Here is an 18885-nt window from a genome sequence, read left to right as displayed (position 1 = left end):
CTCCAAGTAAAGTACAAAGCAAGGCTGGGTCTCCCTATTCTAAGCCAGTTAATAGGTCGAATAGCTATTCAGTTGGGACTAGCAACTCGTTTTGTTAACGACTACTAGCAAAATGTAGAGTATGACAACATTTCTGTGTGTTTAGTGGCTTTTTGCATTAGTCCCCATCTATCAATATATTACTGACTTTTCACAAGTACTCGGTAAAGCTGTTTTGATCCTGCAACTAATGATCCATTGACTCTTTGTTTGCTTTCATTCTGATGTATGGAAGGGGATTCTTCACATAAGTATCACCAAACTGGGATAGACTACTGGGAGGACTGTTATTTTTAGTTGTTGCAATACTTGGGTGAGAGCTTTCTTTAGATTGTAAAGAGGTTTTTTTTTCTTCTTTTTTTGTAATATGTTCTGAGCTCTCTTTTCTTCAAACAGATGGAATATTAACCTGAGGTGCAGTACTATGGAGAGTCTAGACTTATGATTTTTAAAAAATACATAATGTGAATATGTATTGGCTTTATTTTTCTAGAGCTGCAGGTTTTGCAAATCTTTTAATAACAGAAACCTGAATAAAATGAAAATATTTAAATATTTCATGTTGGAGTATTTTTTTATATTTCCAGAAGAATTATCTTATTTAACCCCCACGACCCTGAAAAGGATAAGCAGAAGCGAATGGATGGATGGATTATCTTATTTAAATATTATTTAATATTCATTCCAAAACTCCATTTGTTTTTACTCTAGCCATTTACCTGTGAAGAACAGCCTACGTTTAGGTTGGATGTGTTTTCCCAAACAAAACTAGTTGAAATTTTTTATTCTTCTTCTAATGTCCTTTCCTCTGTGTTTTTTTATTTCCTGCTTTTGCTTTAAATTGCCTCATAGGCACCGCAGTTCTATTCATACTTCTTTTCTATTTTCTGCTATTGATTCCTTTCCTTACATTTAATTTATGTAAACATCTCCTTAAAAACACTGACATACTTTGAACGTCTAATCTAGATGAGTTTCCGTTTCAGACTGCGATTCAGAATGGTGGCGTGATTAGCTTTGAGCTAAACTTCAAATGTATTAAGATATTGTGATGCTAAAACAAAAATAGAATTTTATTAAATGGAATATAAAAATGGAACAAGGTTTTACTTTGGGTTGCATGAATTATACAAAAAAGTAGCCACGCCTCTAAAAACGTCACGGTGTACGTGCTGATCAGGGCGTGTGCGTGAGGTGAAAACTGGAGGACAACCGCATCGGCTCAGCTCCGGGCATTCAGTCCGTACAATCAGCGGAGAGAACATTCAGCTAAACGCGGTTAACGTTGAGGTTATTCGACGACCTAGTAAATATTTATTATCAACAATGAAGTTATTGTGGGCTGTCACTGCCCTTCTGTTGAGCTGTTGGCGAGCCGATGCCTCCACAGGTAAGAATTCTGTGTCAGCCATGTTGTTCGAAGATGTAGACTTTGCATTGACTGCGAATATTATCGTTATTAATTTATTTGTTTAGATTTCAGTGTCCCTGCTTTGTAAAAGTAATGTTTGTCGCATTTGGTATTTTATTTTTCATTCTCGATGTTGAATACCGTTCTATATAAAAACCTAAAAGCTGTCCTTAAACGGTTAGAAACATGATGTCGAAAACATAGGCGTAGCATTGTTGCTAGCTAGCCGATTTGCTTCTGTGCGATACATAAAAACCCTTCCAACCGCTTCGTGACACATGGTATATATCGCTAGTATTACAAATCTCCGTCGCCTCGTTCTTTCTTGTTCATTTAGAACGCTCCTTGTGTCGAACAATTTCTGGGTGATGTTATTTTAAGATTTTCCAAACGTTAGCTAATAGTAAATGTGAGGTCACGTGGGACATGTTAATTTACAACAAATGGTGGAAAATAAGCTTGTTTCAAGTTGCTTCTAATCTTTTACGTTGCTCAAATGTAACTGGCAGTTGCGTAATGTTCTAAACATTTGCTAACAGTTCGTACTGTTCGTTATCTTGTGGGTTTTTTTTAACGAACACAGGACTCTGTTTTCTCAATCTACTGAAGACTAAAATTGCCCTTTCTGTGTGTCCCTTAATGATCGGCCATGGCTTACAACATCAAAACTGCTCAGCTTGAATACCGATAGCATGTTCATACTAAATGTAGACGATCAGCCGGTTGATCCAGACAGTCTCCAGTATTGGAGGCGTCACAAGACTGTATTTATTCGATGTGTAGCATTGTCATTATGAGCTGGTAATTTTAGGTGAGGCTCTTTGGAAGACTGAACAACTCTGGTCTTGAAATTTCTTTAATGAACTATCTTAAATGTTGAATTTTGGCTCACACAAATTTGATCAGCTCTACTTAGTAGAGATGACTAATTTTCCGCTCAGAATTTCATCACAAAGGCAATCCAGAGAAATGAGGAACTCCGTGTACTGAGACCTTGTAAAATGTTAGTAATTTGATTACCAGTAGAGGATAAAACCACTGGAACCTTAAATTTTGTGGAGCTTGTACCGGTGCACAGTATGTTTGGTTGTTATGTGTACATGCACTTAAGCCAGAGCCAGAAGCCCTCATGCCTTTCATTGTTTTCTGCTTTGGAAAAAACAGTTCTGGAGCAGATCACGAGTAACACTAGACCTCCCATGAGTTTCACCTCCTTGTTAGTTGTTAGTTTAACTTTGGCATGAAAAGTAGGCTACAGAGTAGACGGGTAGATAAGACTGTTGTTTTTGTGTGAGTGAGAAGGGGAGCAAGCAAGCATTAAAAAAGCAATTTTAACACATCAGTTGTTCAGTATTCAGTTCAAGTAATTTTGTGAATGGTGTTCAAAACACACCCATTTTGTTATTGGCCACCATTTTGAGTCTGCTTAACTTGCTCTCAGTAAAATTATGCTTTAATGATAAAAGCGTCTAAGCATTAGTGCTGAAGGTGGCAGATTTTTTTTCTCTCCTATCCATTTGAGTGTTCACGTTCATCCTTTATGGGTCTCCTGTAGCCAAATTATTAAAGAGGACAAAGTGTTCTATTTGATTAGTGCCCTCTAGATCCATAGTCCAAAATCTGGGTGGTGGGTGGGAGTGAGACCTATTTATGTAGGCATATGCTACAGAGGGCTATTTGTATTGAAATTATTTCCAAACAATTTTTTTTTCTTTAATACATGCTTAAACAAAGACTTTAAATCACCTGTGTATTCATTGTAGCCATTTAACAGTTTTGTGCCCATTTTTATTTTTAAATTATTGATGATAATAATAATAATAATATTAATATTAAAAAGATGTTACTAGAACCACCACCTTCTATACATAGTTATTACATCAAACCTCCAAGTAAAGTACAAAGCAAGGCTGGGTCTCCCTATTCTAAGCCAGTTAATAGGTCGAATAGCTATTCAGTTGGGACTAGCAACTCGTTTTGTTAACGACTACTAGCAAAATGTAGAGTATGACAACATTTCTGTGTGTTTAGTGGCTTTTTGCATTAGTCCCCATCTATCAATATATTACTGACTTTTCACAAGTACTCGGTAAAGCTGTTTTGATCCTGCAACTAATGATCCATTGACTCTTTGTTTGCTTTCATTCTGATGTATGGAAGGGGATTCTTCACATAAGTATCACCAAACTGGGATAGACTACTGGGAGGACTGTTATTTTTAGTTGTTGCAATACTTGGGTGAGAGCTTTCTTTAGATTGTAAAGAGTTTTTTTTTTTCTTCTTTTTTTTGTAATATGTTCTGAGCTCTCTTTTCTTCAAACAGATGGAATATTAACCTGAGGTGCAGTACTATGGAGTGTTAAGTGATCACATGCTGGAATAATGTTGTGGCCTCAAGGTCTCCATGATGGTCACGTGACTAAAAAAACATAAATTGGGATGAACAGTTCAATGTAAAAGCGTCAATATATTTATGTGGCTATTGAAAATAGCCTAACAGGTTTTAGCTTATTGTCAAATAATCCTCCACATGTACTTTTTTTTTTTTTTTTTTTTTGAGTACACAGAAATGTAGCACGTCAGACTGATTCTCATGTTATTAGTGCAGAGGGCTATTTGTAGTGAATTGGATTAACATTCATGTTGTCACTCTGAGGTTGAGGCCTAAACTATATTTAATTTTGAACTTTTAAAAAGCATGTGCTTTTAAGGTGACCTTTGGTAATCATGGAGAAGCCATTCTAAACTAGGAAACTGCAGCTCTTGTTACAGCGTCACAGATGTTCTTCTTCTGTCTGGTCTATATCTATTGTTAAATTGGAAATTTTGTAGTTTTAGTTGAAGAGAATGTAAGCCTAACTGCATCCAAGTGGTGTCTGGGTAATGATCACATTTAGAGTCCAGGGACACCCCTTTAGACATAGCACTTTTTGCAGGTGGCTAAACTCTGCCACTCTTGGCAGTGGACACTTGAAATATACCTGTTTGGGAAAAAAAAAAAATCTGTATTTCATTAATGTACAACGAAAGTTAAACATGTATAAGATCCAGCAGCTCTTGACACCATTAAGTAGGTCAGCGGCTATGCAAACCCATGCAGTTAATTAGTACTTCTAAAGTTGAGATGAGCAGTTTCATACAAGTTGGTTGGGCATAAACTGACACATAACTTCAACCAGGGCAATGCATAACCACATTCTGTACAGGCTGGTGGACACTAACCTGCAAGAACAGCAGGCTCTGAGCGCTGTTAACATTAGCCAAACTCGGCAAACTGATTTAACATGTGGTATGTGCAGTGTTATATGAACATTTCTGTGACAAATGTGTTTATGACACCGGCAGGGGTCATGTAGTTGATATTTTCAAATTCCTGTGTTGGAGTGCTTTAATTGCACTCGAGTATGAATAGTAACACCACATGTCCATCTGCTTATCAATACTTTGGTACTGACCAGCCTGGCAGAAGCACCCATTTGAACTGTTGTTTGAACCTTGTGCAGCAGATGGGTTATATGCCCACAATTTAGTTTTTTCATTCATTCAAAAACATTTTCATTCAACCTCATCTGCTTTTTTTTTTTTTTTCATGTTCTTTCATTCATTGTAAATTGTGTTAATTTCATCAAAAGCTTCTGCATGCTTCTTTTGTGGTTTTTTTTTTTTTTTTTTTCCCACCTACCTTTAGGGATGACCTGGGAAAGCTTTGTTTTTTGTTTTTTAAAGACGAAACGTTCCAAGGTATTGTGTAACTGCTAATACTTAATGCTGGCATTTAGTCTATGTAATCCAGTGTACAACTGGATTACAAAGACTACACTTGATATTAACAGAGCAATGAATCCTATAAATTAGATTGATCAAAAACAAATGGAAAATACAAAAAGGACTCAAATTTTATTTCAACACATTTCGGCAGTCTTAGAGTCCAGACAATAATTAAAAAAAAAAAAAAAAAAATTGACAGAAAATTTGTTTGGCTGTGGCTTGGCTTTACATCAGCTTGGTCATCCCTATTTGCCTTTTAATTAGATCTTGGAGATATGGCTTAAAAAAAAATCACATTTCAAAACTTTTCAAAAGTTTTTCCTTTGCAATGGTGCAGTTTGACCCCCATTTCAAAAGCCTAAACATGGTCACAGTTAATTTCAGCTTCCACCAGAATGATGAAAACACAGCCTTTGGCCTGAAGGATTGAAGGATCATTAACGGTTGTCTGCACCTACCTTTGTCAGCCATTCTTGGCAGTCTGACTGAGAGATCACATACTTGGGAAAAGCATTCTTCCATAGCACAGTGGGGGTCATAATTTTATGCTTTTTGTAGCTTAATTAGATGTTTTTGAGAGCGGTGACACAGTGTCCCTCAAAGCATTATCAGAGATTTTTCTTTTTAATTAAATAATTTTCCTTAAATGTAGCTGAAGGAAGCATTAATGGTTAGCAATCATGCTGTAAATGGTAAATGGCCTGCATTTGTATAGCGCTTTTCTAGTCCCTAAGGACCCCAAAGCGCTTCACACTACATTCAGTCATTCACCCATTCACACACTGGCGATGGCAAGCTACACTGTAGCCACAGCTGCCCTGGGGCTCACTGACAGAGGCGAGGCTGCCGGACACTGGCGTCACCGGGCCCTCTGACCACCACCAGTAGGCAAACATGGGGTTAATATCTTGCCCAAGGATATTTGGCATGCAGCCAGGAGGCAGCCTGGGATCGAACCACCGACCTTCTGATTAGTGGCTGACCTGCTCTGCCACCTGAGCTACAGCCACCCCATAAGTACAATGGCAGGGGTTACACTAATCAAACTGGACTTTGCTCATGCTCGACACAGAGCCTGTGTGAATACATACAAAGTTACTCAAATTGGTTAATAACCCACTGGGGCCCAGGGTGTAATTGGCTGTTTTTGACTATTTTTATTTTACCTTTATATTTCACATTTAAAAACTATTTATCTTGCCTTGGTTAACATTACTTTACTTGATCTAAAAACCACAAAGTAGGAAATTTTATTTATTTTTACTTTTAATGCAAAATGTATAACAAATTTTAAAGACTTTTTTTTTTTTTTTTTTCTGTGTGTACAACCATTTAAAACTGTTACAGAAATTTAAATTGCAGAACAATTAGGCGTCATAATAAGATGCCACACAAATTATCTGTGATACTAGAGCAGGGCGATATGACCAAAAATAATTTATCCTGATCCATCCATCCATTCGCTTCCGCTTATCCTTTTCAGGGTCGCGGGGGGCGCTGGAGCCTATCCCAGCTGTCATAGGGCGAGAGGCGGGGTACACCCTGGACAGGTCGCCAGTCTGTCGCAGGGCCAACACACAGGGACAGACAACCATTCGCACTCACATTCACTCGCACATTCACACCATTCACACAATGGCAATTTGGATTTTCCAATTAACCTATCCCCTCAAGCTGCATGTCTTTGGACGGTGGGAGGAAGCCGGAGTACCCGGAGGGAACCCACGCAAACACGGGGAGAACATGCAAACTCCACACAGAAAGACCCCGGCCTGATGTTGGAATTGAACTCAGGACCTTCTTGCTGTGCGGCAACAGTGCTAACCACCGTGCCACCGTGCTGCCCTTTATCATGATATACATTTGAAAATTTACGATAACTATATAATTGACACTAGACAAAATACTTTGCAACTCCACAACTTTATTCGTGCAAAAAAAATAAACATATTTGATCAGCTGTTTTTTTTTGTTTTTTTTTGTTTTTTTTATGTGCATTAAAGTTATATAAAAAGTTAACAGTGCAAATTCCTCGCTGACAGTTTAACCAAAAGGCATTGCCAGTAGAAATTGGCCGACATATCCTCAGCATAACCATGTATAATATCCAAAAAACGTAAAAAGAGGTTATACACACAGAATACTGTAATACTATGCTGAAGCACAGTACGTATCACTCTGCGAGGCTCCGGCCTACGATAGCCGCAACGCTCCGACAATCCATCAAGCGGTGCAGGTTCGTAGCTTAGCAAAGTCGTACTAAAACATTTGACAGATTTTTGAGCGCCGTGTACCACATAAAATCGTTTCGGGGTCAGTAAACACAACCAGAGTTCATACATAAAGCACATGGGATTATAAGGAGCACTGATTTTCAGAAAATTCAGAGGATTGATTTCAAGTGTGCCGTATTTTCCAAAAAACACTGTAATAATGATGGCCCGCTAGCATGCTCTACCAAAAATAGTGTTTTGTTGTGTATCTGATGGACGAAAGCTAAACCAGTTCCACACCACTGAAGTTGCAGCATTTTTACAAACCAGTTCTGGTTCATCTGTTTCATTCAACAATCTGCTTTCGCCCTTTTCATTCTGTCGCCGCCATGTGCGTATGAAAACAAAGGCACTGCGCATGCACGTTTTACCCATATTCTATCGCAATATTTCATTTTCTTATCGTTGCCCGACATTATACCAGTATTACCGTGAACGGTATGATATGGCCCAGCCCTATGTGATACCCCCACAAGATATTTTTTTTGTCCACCACAAGCACAGGAACACATCACAGGCCAAAAACCTGCCAGCTTGACAACAGAAGGTGTTTCATTCATCCTGTTTTCTACCTGGAGACAGATTTGCATTGAAATCTGCCTTTATGGGGCTCTTTGGCAACAACTTTGGCATTCACTAGTGTCCTCTTTGTTTTGAGACAGAAAACAAAACAAACGAATAAACTACACAATAACTATATACTGCAAACACACCAAATGTCACACATCTTTCACGTCTCAAAACTAGCTTTTTATACTGCTCTTTCACTTTATGTAGCCTATCAAGACAACTTAACAACTTGTATATAGTTTAAATGGAGACTCGGAGTGGCTGCATCTTGTTGCTTGTTCCTCATCTTAAATCGGTCATGTGTTTTGGACACGCCAGTGCGTCTGGGCACCCCAGAGGGTTAAATCTCTAGATGGACACAAGATTAAGTGTAACAGTTATCTAAAACTTGATTAGCTTAAGGGAGTGTTATACTCTATTTCCCCTAGAGCCAGCCCAGTCAATACAAGCTAGTCAGAACCTACAGACCTTATATTGGATATCAATGTTTTCATTAATCTACCCAGCATTAATAAGAGGACAAAATGATTACAAACATTTCTACAGAAATTGGGTGAACATGATGCTCTGATCTGTTTTATTTTTTTTTTCTCTTCTGAGTGTGTGTGCTTACTTTCATGTTTTTATTTCATTTGTGTATTAACTGTTTTTCTTTCTCTTTCCTGCTTTGTTGCTTTTTCACCATTGCACTCTACCATCAATTCATTAAATCATTTGGTTTGCTTTAACCCCATCACATTCAAAAATGTTCAATTTGTTTGCTGGGCTTACTTTAAAACTGTGCTCAGCGGGTTTTATCAAGTCCCCTTTGTCTCAGATGAAGCTAACCAATGACAGTGGAGAGCTGCATTGCGAGGTTGTAGGGAACCCTATTCCTGAGGTGCAGTGGTGGTTTGTAGAGGGCGAGGAGCCAAATGAGACTTTTACTCAGCTGTTTGATGGGGCACGGAACGACCGTGTGAAAATAAATGCCACATATATAGCACATGCCACTAGCACCATACACCTCACTAGCCTGACCCTTGAAGACTCTGGCACATATGAGTGCCGTGCTTCCAACGACCCTGACCGCAATGAACTGAAGAAGACGCCAAAAATCAAGTGGATCCGCTCGCAGGCAAACGTTATTGTGATTGAAAGTGAGTGGCAGAGTGAACCTGAGGAGACCCCCCAGTCAAAGTAGATGACTGTTACCTCCTCATTAGTTAAGTCCCGGACATTAATCTCCTGTTACATACCTCTGCCGTGTTTCCCGGACCAGAACTTTCCATCCTGCTTCACCCAGTAAACACACTCCTCCTCCTTTCCTGAGAAGGTCCAAGGTTGTTCCCTAGTAGAAAATGAACCTCGTCTTATGACATCCATAGCTCCCTAACCCTGTATTATCTGACACAGTACATATGTTCAATCTGATGCCTTTTTTCCCCTCTCGATTTAAGGCTTGGGTAGTATTATGGTAGGTTTTCTTGTATATAATACTGGTCATAAGGTTGGAAATATGCAAATGGCTCCTTCAGGATTATTATTGTACATGAACAAAGTAATATTTGATCGGTTTAACTATTTAGTCATAAAACCAAAAAAGGGGCGTCAGATTAGCTTTGCTTCTTGTTAGAAATTTAATTTGCTTGCATTTTCCTTAATTGGTACTAACACTGGCAATGCCCCTATTGTTCATGCTTGTAGACCATCCCTGTGGCTTATAGCCTACTGAACAGTAGGTACAGAAGATGGCAACTAACTGTAAAAATGGATTCTCAGCCATGGGGCATCTTTCTGCCTTGTGGCCCAGTATTAATTATTTATTTTCTTTTTTGTGAACTTGGAGTAATGTTGCTTTATCCAATTGGAGCTTCATTTTAAACATCTTTAGTTCACCATTATCACAATTGGCTGTTAAACTTACAGTTTTTATTGCTGTTGCTTCTTCTGCATGAATTAAATAATTTTTCCCCATGACCTTTCTGTAGCTCATTACCTTTCCAGTGTAATTCCCATTCTCCCTCCCACGAGGGGAGCTCTCCACCTTTTTCAGAAAGTTCTGTGCACCTGTATAGAACTTGTGCGTGTGTCACATTGTTTTCATGGTTTATTTGTCATCATGTTTTGTTTTATTTCTCCCATCTTATTAATCTTTAAACTTGTAAAGTAGTTTGAACATGTTAAAGCTTAGTTGGAAATCATTGGATTTTTCTTTGACCAATCAACACTCAACAATTGTCTTAGCAAAGCTGACACATAAATGTGTACCTGACAACATTGAGGCTAGTAGGCAAGTTGGATAGTTTGCCTCTACATTTAATTTTAAAGTTTTTTTTAATTTTTTTTATTTATATATTCTTTTTTTTTTTTTTTTCCCACTCCTTGCTCATTGGTGAATGAGCGCATAGGATTGTCATATACATGGAATTTCTACAACATTTTTATGTTGTAGCCTCTAAATTGAGATGTGGAGTTATTTGACTCGTTAGAATAATCCAACAGAACCACAGGGAATTTTTCACAGGATGTGTATAATTTTTTTTCTTTCTTTTGAAGAGGTTTTCTATCATTTTTCCCTCCCTGTGATGTCATCGTGTCAAATAGAATTTTTTTTTTCTTTTAAAGACAGCTGTTGAGTGTCAAGATCTAAATGTAAATTGTAACTGTATCTTATAAGCAATCAGTGGCAATGATGCATTTGAAGCCAATGCTGTTTGTTACTTGGTATATTTATAAATAATGTGTTATGTTCAATTTTTTTTTTTTCTTTTCTTTACTCAATTTAAGCACCAAACATCCACACTGAACCTTCTGAAGTCACCAACCAAACCTCTGCTGTGCTCAGCTGCAACCTCACAGATGCCGGCATGTCCAGTAAGGGCTCCCACTGGACTTTTAATGGCAAAATCATTGAAAGCTCCAAAAAGGATGGCAACACACATCACACTACCCACAAGTAAGCAAAAAAAAAAAAAGCATCCATGTGCCATGTAGGCAGGTCTGTCCTGCTGGTCTTGCAGAATATTATGCTGTTTACCATATGCTGGTAAAGCGAGAGACCTTTTCCAACAGAAGCCTTTTGTGGGCCAGACATATTTAACTAATTAGAAACACTGAGTGACTAAAATGATTGGCTAAGTATAATTGGCTTGTAAATATTTACCATTGCTGTGCCTTAAAGTGCTATGTTTGGTATACATGCCTTTTGCTATCCTTCATTTTCTCGTCTTTGTCTACGATCTCCCCCTCTCACTACTTTCTCTTTGGCTTTAGCAGCAGAGCTAGGGGCACCATACAGGCATTTCACTGCTCTTGATTAGCAGAGAGATGGACTGCATAGACGTGCAGCTTTACTGGTAGTCTTGGCAGCCGTGAAAGCTGTGTGCTCACTTTGCTTGACCTTAATTCCCCATTGGAGATAGAATGCAGGATTGTACAGGATAGTAGCACCAAACAAAAGGTCGATTGTAATAAAGGGGGAAAATATGAAATATTTGCTGGGTGGATAAGCAGCTTTAGTTTTACCACGCTCTTGAGCATAAATGGAGATCTATTGTGAATTTTCTACTTGGCAGAGTGGAAAACTAATCGCCATCATTAAAGGGGTTTCAGCAGTGGTCCTAAGTCACTTGTTGGCTACTAATGTCTTAAAGAAAAAACAAAGCTTGTTAAACTATTCTCAAATAAATGATTCTTTTTCTTCCCATAGATTGGAGAAGATCACTCATGCCAATAGTGGAAAGTATGAATGCGTGTTCTTGACTGATCCAGAAGTGAAGCAGACCATTGAAGTCAGAAGTAAGTAGAGAGTTGCATATCAAAGATGTTTTCAGAGATAAGTTAACATTTTTTGTTCAATTTCAAATAGTTTTTAAATAATACCCTGCAGATTAAAAATATAGACTTGTACTACATTGCAATATCTTGAACTATTGGTTTAGGTTACAGGAGTCATGTGGTGTTACGTTATGTTGTGCTCTGGTGAATGGTCAAAGGGTCTTTATCATGAATCCATGCTGTCATACTGAATGCTTGAAAATGTGAAATTGACATTAACTGTGTAGTGGTGGGTTTTTTTTGTTTTGTTTTTTCTCCTCCCTGACTTCTAGAGGAGCTTTGCAGGTTGGGGAGGGAATACACGTTTCCTGTTATTTCTGACTATTTCGATGATGTTTGTTGATGATTGTGCTTTGCTAATATTCACCATAATTAACACAATTATTTCAATTGTTTTTATAAAAAAAAAAATCTATATTGTTGGAGCTACAAACTGGGTGGATGTTACTTGCATGTGAGGGGAAAAAATCAGTTTCCACATAACAGAATTATTTGAAGAACTTAAATATGTCTGAGAGCATTTTAAATGATGTATTGCTTTCTGTTTTTAGGTGTCCTATAATAATTATGTGAAATGGGGTTATTTAATCTACTGTTTACTGTCATATTGTAGTTTGAATTAATGTACCATTTCTTGCTGTAGCACTTCCCCATGTCGCTGCCTACAAGCACTCTGAGCACGGCAATGAAAATGACAAAGTTGTGCTGGTCTGTGTGAGTCATGGATATCCACTACCTACTGATTGGCTCTGGTTCAAGCAGAACGACGAGGAAACCCAAGTTGTGAGTTTCTGTCACACTCAGAATGATATTAATGTTCACTAACACTTTAGTTAATATTGTCTCAAGTTGAAATTTCTACAAGCTCTCACAGTGCATACCTGAGCATTACGATTATATTAAAAAAAAAAAAAACCTCATTATCATCAGCAGTCTTAATGTTTCACTGTAGATATGGTCTTATTCCAGTTCACTAAACTGTGCATAATTCTAGCTTAGTTTGTCATTCACTGGCAAACTATGTTTTGGGTTTTAACCACTTTGTTATTCACTAACCCTCAGAGTATCACCAATGGAACTGAGAAATATGAGATCAAGAATACCCCCAACAAGACCAGTCTGACCATTAACAACCTGAACATCGACAGTGACCTCGGGCATTACATTTGCTCTGGAAGTAACGAACTCGGCGTAGCTACTGACAAAATCAACCTGCGTGTCCGCAGTCGCTTGGCTGCTCTCTGGCCCTTTCTTGGCATCGTGGCAGAGGTCATCATCCTTGTCACGATAATCTTTATCTATGAGAAGAGGAGAAAGCCTGATGAGGTCAATGACGGTATGTATGCTATGTCCCCTACACCACTCATTACATCCTTATTTATTTCATATTGAAATTGCAATTAGCACAATGATGCAACACTGCCTTCATCTTTGATTTTTAGCAATGAAGAAAATGCTGGGATTTCAACAGTTCCCTTGCAAATATCAGCATAAGCTGAAGTCATTATGTAGTGACTCCTCACAAGTATCTTTGCCGGTTGGCTGCAATAGTTGGTGACTTCCAAAACCTTTTGGGCCATTTTGATATTATTAGGAATTCTTAGTAGAAAAAACTACATACCATTTTATTATTCCATGGTTTTTGTGTAATACCAGCTACCGGCTGTTTGTCAACCTGCAGCTCCTCTTTTTGCAGGAAAGACTTGTTCTTTTTCATAAGTCATTTAACTACAATTAAAACCAGAACACTTCAAACTGTAGACCTAGTGTACTAAGCAATGAGATCAGAAAATTGAATGCCCTTTGAGACTATGAAAGCAACGTGTTGGTTTTTATGGAGAGATGCAGGATGTAGTTGAATTTTTTTTTTTTTTTTATTTATTTATTTATTTTTTTGTTTTTTTTTAACTATTATTTTTCATTTTGAAAATAAAGATCAGGAAATAGCTGCCACCACTGTGTAAAGAATCTGTGTTAGAAATTTTATTTTATTTTTTTATTATTTACATTTTTACTTCTCTGTTCGCTGCTGATTTTGCATTTTGGTAAGTGAACAAAACTGCATGTCAGACTGAAGTGGTTGAACTGAGATGACCGCGTGGAAAAGGCAGTGGGAGTCTGAATGAACTGCTTTCATAGTAACCACTTCTAAGAGGAATGCGCTCAAAGACTTGTTCACTCTTTCACTGGCCCTTAATCTTACAGCGCAAGCTTCAAATATTTCTTTCACTTTGTTTTGGTTTTTAAACACGTGTGTTTGAGCCAATGAAAGAGTCAAATGAGACACTTAAACTGCTCTAATGGTTTGACATGAATTTGGGTAGGTTGAAAAGAGGTCTCAACTATTTGTTTGCATGCTTTGTGCATCTTGTACTATATGCATGATACATAATAGGCAACCTTCTCAAGATCAGTATATCATATACCATTTGTGTCATTCATCATTTGGCTGCAGAGGTAGCCTACTTTTTGCCATACTGTGAATACATGCTGTTCGGGTGTGAATATGGCCAGAGGACATACAAGGATGTGTGTTAGCTCTGCCACTTTAAAGGTGTTTACTGTTGTTACCACAGCAGTGCACTGTAGTCTTCCTTTGGTCTTCCTTTGCTTGAATTGCATGAGCCTCTGTGATACAAAGGGGGGAATCAAGCCAGTGCAAAAAAAAAATGTTCACGTTAAACATTATTACACGACATGCCAAAAGCCACATTATATGATATGACTAAGAACAAATGATTGTAATTGTTAAATGGGTTTTATGTAAATGTCAGAAATGCAACAGTTGGGCATGCTTCTATTTGTGTTTAGTTGGATTTAATCATAACACCATTGCAGTCATGTTACCGATTAAAACGTTTGCTACTATCATTGTGGGCTGGGGATGGCGTGGGTTTCTCACACCAATCAGAGAAAACATTTTAACTTTGTTTTTGTTTTTTTTCCATTTGTCATTGATCCTGTTTTGCTGTCCAGATGATGACTCAGGATCTGCTCCTCTGTAAGTGAAATCTTTGCTAATTACCTTGTGAAACACTTTGGTCAACTTTGTTGCTTTTAAATGTGCTATAGCAATAAAATTGACACAAACGCTGCTGTTGGAGCTCATTTTGTTCAATGTGTTTCAGGAAGAGCAATTCTAATGCAAACCACAAAGACAAGAATGTGAGGCAAAGGAACTCTAACTAACTAAAAGCTGAAAGAGGTGAGTTAATATAATTGTTAAAATTAATAATGCATTTTGTGGGCTAGTCTGTCTGCAAATTTATTTGTAAGGAATGGGATATATATATTTATTTTTTTCAAAAAATAAAAGTTTCTTCCCCCCCCCTTGCATAGATGGATGTCCAGACGACACTCCAGGATTCAGCTGCTGTGTGGCACAATATACTGTGCACCTTGCAATTTTAAGTACCTTTTTGTGCTTGGGTGTTTAATGTTTAAAAGAATATGATTTCCTCTTGGTTTGGTTTCTTCTATATCCCTCTCCATATTGTGCAGCCAGAGAACATAGTGTGAAATTTCTGCTTGAGACTATGGGGCAAATATTGCATGAGTTTTTAAATGCTGTTTTAGCCACGTGTGTTGTTGCAAAAATCATTAGTGTTCACATGAGGAATGCGTAGTTTGTGGTTATTTTCTGTTAATGCTGATGCTTCCTGCACTGACCTCAGTCATTGGTTTTATATTCTCCGATCTGAAATGGTGATCTATAAATCGAACCAAGATGCAATTAAAGGATCTGAGCAGTTGTTTTGATCCTAATGAATCACTGCCACTCTGAATAGAAAATAATGAAGGGCATTTGAATTCACATGTTCTGTCCCTTCACCACAAACCTCCCTTAGCAGAGTTTTACACTTTGCCTTAACAGCCACCATTTCTTGTCTTTTTTGCATTTTGTTACCTACCACTAAATTTTAATGTGTTGCTGCAGAAATAATAGCTAAGATTCAATGTGTGCTACCTTTATTACCACAAGAAACTAGTGTTTTGAATAGAATTTTTTTTTTTTTTTTTTTTTTTAAGCTTTTCCCTATTTAAATATTTTAGATTGCGTTTCTCATCGATGCTTTTGTTGCCGACTTCACATACACGGTTGAAGTTTAAGGACCAAGTGCAAGAGATGTTGCTTTTGTCAAATGCAACTTTTAATGCTACACACTTATACAGGCAAATTGCTGACAAATATTGGTTTTAGTTTTATTCGCTCAGTGTGATCAGAACTGGTTGTGTGCGACTGTTGGATCCTTGTCTCTTCCCCTTCATTGTATAGATGACTCAGAAGCCATATATTCCATTTAACCAAGAGTAGTGTTGTGATTGGATATTACCATTTCGGAATTGCACAGTTTGAGAGACCTAGTCAACCAGAATTGTGTCAATTGTTGTACTTTCCTTCTACATGGAACAACAACATCTCTGTACAACTTGCACAATATAAATTAAAGGTATTAAAATTTGTCTGGTCTTGTTACTCAACTACAGCTACTCAAGTGGTTTAGAAATGGTAAGCTACAATAGAAAGCAATCCTAAAGTGAAAATACTTGGTCTTGCAATTTAATGGAAACGTATTTAAGTATTTTATTATTGTCGTATCCAAGTTTTATTCTTTGGGGTTTGTAAATGAAATTAACAGCCAGCATTATAGCTTAATTGGTTACACTAAAATACATTGAGATTATTTTGGACGGTAAGGTTCATTGAACAAAAAACAAAGAAACAAATTTTGATATTTAAATGTCAACTTTTATAATCAATTTTGGCAGCAACTTCCCATTATAACAAAAAATAATCAGTTTCTTTCTAAACCAGCTCACTCACTGAAACAAAGTACCTGTTCTTAAGGCATTTACTCTTCACAGAATTCCAAGCTGTCCCCACCAGGGGGCAGCATTTCACTGTTGGGTGTGGAGGTTACTTGATTTTTTTTTTTTTTTTTTTTTTTTTTTCAATCATGATTTGAGTTTTCCTGTTGTTATAAAATAAAATGAAGGTATTTTCTTAAGAACTTAGGTTGAATGAAAATTGACTGACCCCTAGTTCAGCTTTACTTATTCCCTTCAACGCTGACTTTAAAGTCAGGTTATAACCTGAACAACATGCTATTACTTTGCAGAAATGTACAAAGTCAGTTTGAATGTGCTTAAATTACCAACAAATTGAAACTTACAAAAAGGGGAACTCAGATATGGCAGATACATGAAGCAGATTGTCCACATGGTTGACCTCAAATTCCTGTTCCCAGCTTTTTTTTCGTTTCCATTTTTTTAAGGGTAGTCAAACACACTGGGTCTCCTACCTGCTGCATTTGTAACAAAACAGTAGTGCATAGACAGACACACACACAATTGTCATGAGTGTCTGTGTTTAATCATTTGTCATGGGCTGTGTGCCAATTAAGAGACCGCACGCTTAAAGTACGCATACTACGTACGAGAAGTGCGGAAGTGAGAGGCTTGTGAAATGGGACGGTCTAGCCTTCGTCGCGTTACTCAGGTTGCCTAGGAACCATGATACTAACCGCGAGAAACGTTTCATACAGCTTTGTGTGACATAAATGAAGGAGAAAAAATGTTTGGGGTTTTTTTTTTTTTTTTTTTTTTTTTTTTTTTTTGGTCAATCATTTTTGTCATGACATCACTTTGAATAGTTGAGCCAATATTATATTTACTGTCAGATTATGATAGATATATCTAGATGTGTGTGGATGGATAGATAGCAGTGAGCTTGAACTCTGGGTCAAAGATTCAAGTTGCAGTTATTTATATTGCCTATCACCTTAAATCTTCACTCAAAGACAAGTATCTTTGACAGTGTGTATATATAGATGCATTATACACAAAAAATGTTCATTTAATATGTTGACATTACATTTGGCTTAATGCTTACATATGTGTAAAAAGAAAATGTATGAGCTGTGAAAACTGTTTCTGATAAAATGAAGAGTAGACTGATATGAAATATTCCTTTATTGGGTGAGAAAATCAGACCTTGTCATAACTGCTTTAAGTCACACAGAATAGATATCAGAGCCTTAAACAGGCTGACTTCTGCTAAATGGCAAAACTGAGCAGAAAGTATACAAACACATAACATCCTTATAGAATATGATGTAACACTATAGATCAACTTACCTCAGAATGTATAAACAATTACAGCAATATGATGCAACAAACACAGCAGTTCTACTAATCCAAAATACTCAAAGCTTCATAGAACTGAAACAAACATTTATTTTGAGGTCCATTCTGCTGCTGATACATACTTTAGGTTTCTGAATATTAAACATGTTGCTGCCTTTCATAGTGTGTAACAGAAAACACTGGAATGATAAAATTATTTGAACATTACCTAATAAGACTGATTCAGGACAGACAATGAGTTATTTTAAACTTTCCTAGCAGTCCTTCACAAACAGGGAACAGTCTGTCTATTCTCTCCATCTGTCAGCTACTGCTGGCTCTTCCTCCTCCTCTTCCTCACACACTGCTGAGTTTGTCCTGGTGGATCATCAGGCGTGCAAAGCAGTCGGTCCTCACTCTGGACACTTGCACTTGGAAATCAAATGTGTGATAAGCTGCAGGATTCAAACATAAGTTTAACTTATAAATACATGTTCATACTTTTATTCCACAATCAGAGAGAAAGAAACAGAGAGAGTGCAGGACAGACAGACAGGTGACAGTCTCAGGTGTATACACTGCTACAAAATAGCACAAGAGAAGGAGGATTTAGTGTCTGTGTTATTACGAGTGCTAAACAAGAGTTCCCAGATTGTACAGTGGACACATGTGTGACTCCTGTGATTAAAGCATCTTTCTTTCTTTCAGCTTAACGAGTGAACCGTCAGCTCGTTCAAACACACGTTAAAGTCCGTTTGGCTCGACACCACCGAACAGAGACCGCGGTAAAGTGAGCCGTCATTTGTGAGCCGCGGTCAAGCCAGCCGCCTCTTATCCGCCGCATAAATTTCCTTGCGCTTTTACACCAGTCTTTACGGT

The 18885-nt window shown here is 37.6% G+C and overlaps 1 protein-coding gene across 2 annotated transcripts; it reads left to right on the top strand.

The window, feature by feature from the left end:
* Positions 1-1199: 1199 nt before the first annotated feature.
* On the top strand, positions 1200-16344 carry bsg (basigin). 2 transcript variants are annotated; one of them, XM_085450024.1, is made up of 9 exons: positions 1200-1429; positions 8850-9200; positions 10831-10999; positions 11753-11841; positions 12524-12663; positions 12943-13216; positions 14857-14881; positions 15009-15085; positions 15220-16344. In XM_085450024.1, the coding sequence occupies exons 1-8, from the start codon at positions 1366-1368 to the stop codon at positions 15067-15069; spliced, it is 1173 nt and encodes a 390-aa protein (XP_085306150.1). In that variant the 5' UTR covers positions 1200-1365; the 3' UTR covers positions 15070-15085; positions 15220-16344. The 2 variants fall into 2 exon arrangements, with proteins under 2 accessions (XP_085306150.1, XP_085306149.1); XM_085450023.1 differs by lacking the exon at positions 8850-9200 and having other exon boundaries at positions 1203-1429.
* Positions 16345-18885: the final 2541 nt, after the last annotated feature.

This window comes from Copadichromis virginalis, linkage group LG23 (assembly GCF_057382275.1).
Source record: "Copadichromis virginalis isolate Kocher_CV1m ecotype Utaka linkage group LG23, C_Virginalis_male_GT1.1, whole genome shotgun sequence".
NCBI lineage: Eukaryota > Metazoa > Chordata > Actinopteri > Cichliformes > Cichlidae > Copadichromis > Copadichromis virginalis.
Note: the sequence above shows the minus strand (reverse complement) of the source record. Positions and strands in the feature narration are given on the sequence as shown.